At 47.5% G+C, this 3,030-nt stretch overlaps 1 protein-coding gene across 4 annotated transcripts in view; it reads right to left on the reverse strand.

Annotated features, from left to right (window-relative positions):
* NNT (nicotinamide nucleotide transhydrogenase) overlaps positions 1-2,988 on the reverse strand; it is a 43,052-nt gene extending 40,064 nt beyond the window's left edge. The window contains exons 1-2 of one of the 4 annotated variants that reach the window (XM_050986616.1): positions 2,941-2,988; positions 1,744-1,950 (exon numbers count right to left, since the gene is read on the reverse strand). In XM_050986616.1, coding sequence (XP_050842573.1) covers positions 1,744-1,906 — 163 coding nt within the window. In that variant the 5' untranslated portion in view covers positions 1,907-1,950; positions 2,941-2,988. Of the gene's footprint in view, positions 1-1,743; positions 1,951-2,702 lie in introns of all 4 variants that reach the window. The other 3 variants (XM_030236908.2, XM_030236910.2, XM_030236909.2) reach the window with 3 other exon arrangements.
* Positions 2,989-3,030: the final 42 nt, after the last annotated feature.

The raw sequence follows: 3,030 nt of genomic DNA on the forward strand, positions 1-3,030 counted from the left end.
TTACCAAAGCATACTACAAGGACAGCTTAATTATCAACCAAAAGACTACCAAACTTGTAATTCTCCATATTAAATAACTGCATTTCATGAATACTACTAATCCTTAAATAAGGGCTTCCCCACAACAGATGTGACAGGGCAGTACTGAGCATTTAAACATGACACCAATTGGAATTCTTCATCCTTGTGGGAAAATTTTTCAAAAGTTATTCTTCAAAATGAGAAAATTCACACACACAGAGTGGCATACCAATTTCAGTAAAACAGAAGAGACCCCTTAGTTTCCTGATGAAATTTGTGGCCAAAGCCAAATACAAAATTGATTCAAATTCAAACAAGGACACTTACCTGGAATATTTGAGAAAGAACTTTGAACCTAGTTTCCTATGTTCCAGTTTATGCTCCCAACCAAGGGACAATCTGCCATATGAAGACTGACAGATTTCTCTTTCATTCTGATATTTAACGTGGAAAAAATTTTGAGAGCATCTCAAATCTATTATCAAAGATATTCTGGTTTCAGCAAACAACTGCGAAACAGATTTATCAGGAGACCTCAGAATAAAGAAACTTCCCCTCATGACATTTCTTCAGAAGTTCCAAAATCTTCAGTCACCAAATTGAAAGGACCACAAAGTGCACCATCTACTGTTAGTACTGCCACAAATTCTACACAACACAGGCTTCTCTGAACTACTACATGCTACTTTTGTGTCCCGTGTTTTCACAACCAGACACTTCTGCTTTCAACAGCACTACTCTCCTTATACTCTCAAGTACCTAATGCAGTTACCTACTGTCTACATTTGGAAGAACCAAATGTCATGTGTTCAATCAGTCCAACTCTCCACATTAATCTTTTGCAGACCAAGATAATACATCTGCACAAAAGCAGGGTCTCTAAATTCCAAGGGACACATGATCCATTTAGTAATAATGGGCAAAAATAGCATTAAATCTGCATTAGGTATTCTTCAGTCTTCCTTCCAACTGTCAGGTTATATATAGTATAGAATAGAGAAAAAAATTATCAGTTCTGATCTTCTGTACCAGGCTCATATTAGAAACTGGAAAAAAGAGTGCCCCCTTTCCCAGGCTGGTTTTTTTTTGTGGTTTTTTTTTTTTTTTTTTTTTGTTTTGTTTTGTTTTTTTTCCTGAAAATACCTGAACTTGTCCATTATCTGCTGAAATGCAATTTGTGCAAACCCACTAACAAAGCCTACATGTGAAGATACATATCAACAGTTTTTCAAAGTGATACAATGTAAGTGTTTCCTAAACAAAGTTTAGAGATTTTTTTTAAGATGGGATAGTAACATCTACATACACTCATGCTGGCAGGTACTGTCTTGTGAGGTCTGTACTTTATCTCATATGCATGCAAAGAGCTGCACTACCAAAACTAACAGGGAACTCAGGATTTGAACAAAGAAAAACATTTATTTAAATACTTCCTTCAAGCAAGGAAAGTATTAGCAGTAGCTCAAGCCCTCTAACCACAAAAACTATGTGGATCCAAAGCATTCATAATAAACACAAACACCTTCTGCGTAAGCCCTATAAAGCCAGTCTAAAATTGTGCTGCAACTGACTCAAGTATGCTGCTGACATGATTTAAGAGTGTTCTTTCTATTTTAAGTCTTTTCTGTACTAATGCAGATCTGAAAGAAAGAAAAAAGAAAGAAACCATTTAAATTCATGTTTTAAAATAAAACATTGCTTTCAGTACTTTCATCAGTTTACCTGGCTTTGGAGCTTGCCTGGCTTTGGCCTGAGACCCAAGCACCTGGTCGGTTCTAAACGTTCGCAAGCACAGCACCTTTGCGGAACACGCCTTCGGCGGGAACACATTGCCTAAAACAGGAGCTGAGCATCCACTCACAGCAACACGCAGAAGGCTCGCCATTGCACCCAGAGCTCACAACAAATTCCTTGCCACGTATGGAACCCCTACAGCAAATGTGGAAACAAATCAAGAGTTATTAATGACACTGGACAGAAGGCATGTAAACGCAGCAGGTTTAGAACCAGTCGACTGCCAGTAGCCACGAGACAATCATTCCTCAACACCTTTATCTTTCAGAGTAGGAAAAAACCCCTATTTTTTTCCAAATTAAGTAAGACAGCTCTTAACCGAAGCAACTGGTGTGACCAGCCGACCTAGGATCGTATTTCTGCGACTCAAGGCCATTTTCTCTTTACACCGTTGCTTTAAAACGGGAACTTTGGTACGGGAAAACCGCGGCGCCCCAAGGTACCAAACAAACGACTCCAATCCGTGCCACAGCTCCCTCAAGAGTCATCTGGGTGGGACACAGCTTGCAGGCGCTCGGGAGGCGCAGCAGAGCACGCATTCGGGGCGGGACACCCCGGGCAGCGGGCAGAGGGGCCGCGAATGTGCTCTTCTCCCGGAATCCCGCCGGGCCCCCGCGACAGTGGCCCCTTTTCTCTCCCGTCGTTATTTATAGCCCGCGGCCACCAAACGACCTTGGGCGGGCGGCTCGTCCCCCGCCGTGCACTGTCCCCGCTCGGGGGACACCCTACAGCCGCCGCCACCTCCCCGCTCCCGAGGGCCCCTTCCCCGGACCACCTGCCTCTTCCCGCAGGTCCGTCCCGCCACGCTCGCTCGCTCCCTCCCTCCCTTCCCCCTACAGCGTAGCACCGCTCTCTTCTCCCCACCAGCGGCTGGCCCCCACACGCACCAGGAGAATGAGGCGGTGCCGGCGCAGCCCCTCACGACGCGGCGCACACGCCCCGCGCGGAGCCCCGCACACGCTCCTCCCGCAGCCCCGCACCGAGCGCGCACCGAGGCCGCACAGCCCCAGCTCCACGAGCCTCCACAGAGAGCTCCGCACACCACCGCGAGCGCACACGCACCGCCGCAGCCAAGCACGACGCCGCGCTCCCAACCGCGGTGCCGCCGCCGCGGCTCCGACCGACCTTGGGGCGGGGCGGGGGCGGGCCCGTGCCCGCCAACCCGGAAGGACTGAGGGGCACGCGGGGGTCGGGCGGCCGCGTCACGCGGCGTCT

This window comes from Serinus canaria, chromosome Z (genome assembly GCF_022539315.1).
Source record: "Serinus canaria isolate serCan28SL12 chromosome Z, serCan2020, whole genome shotgun sequence".
NCBI lineage: Eukaryota > Metazoa > Chordata > Aves > Passeriformes > Fringillidae > Serinus > Serinus canaria.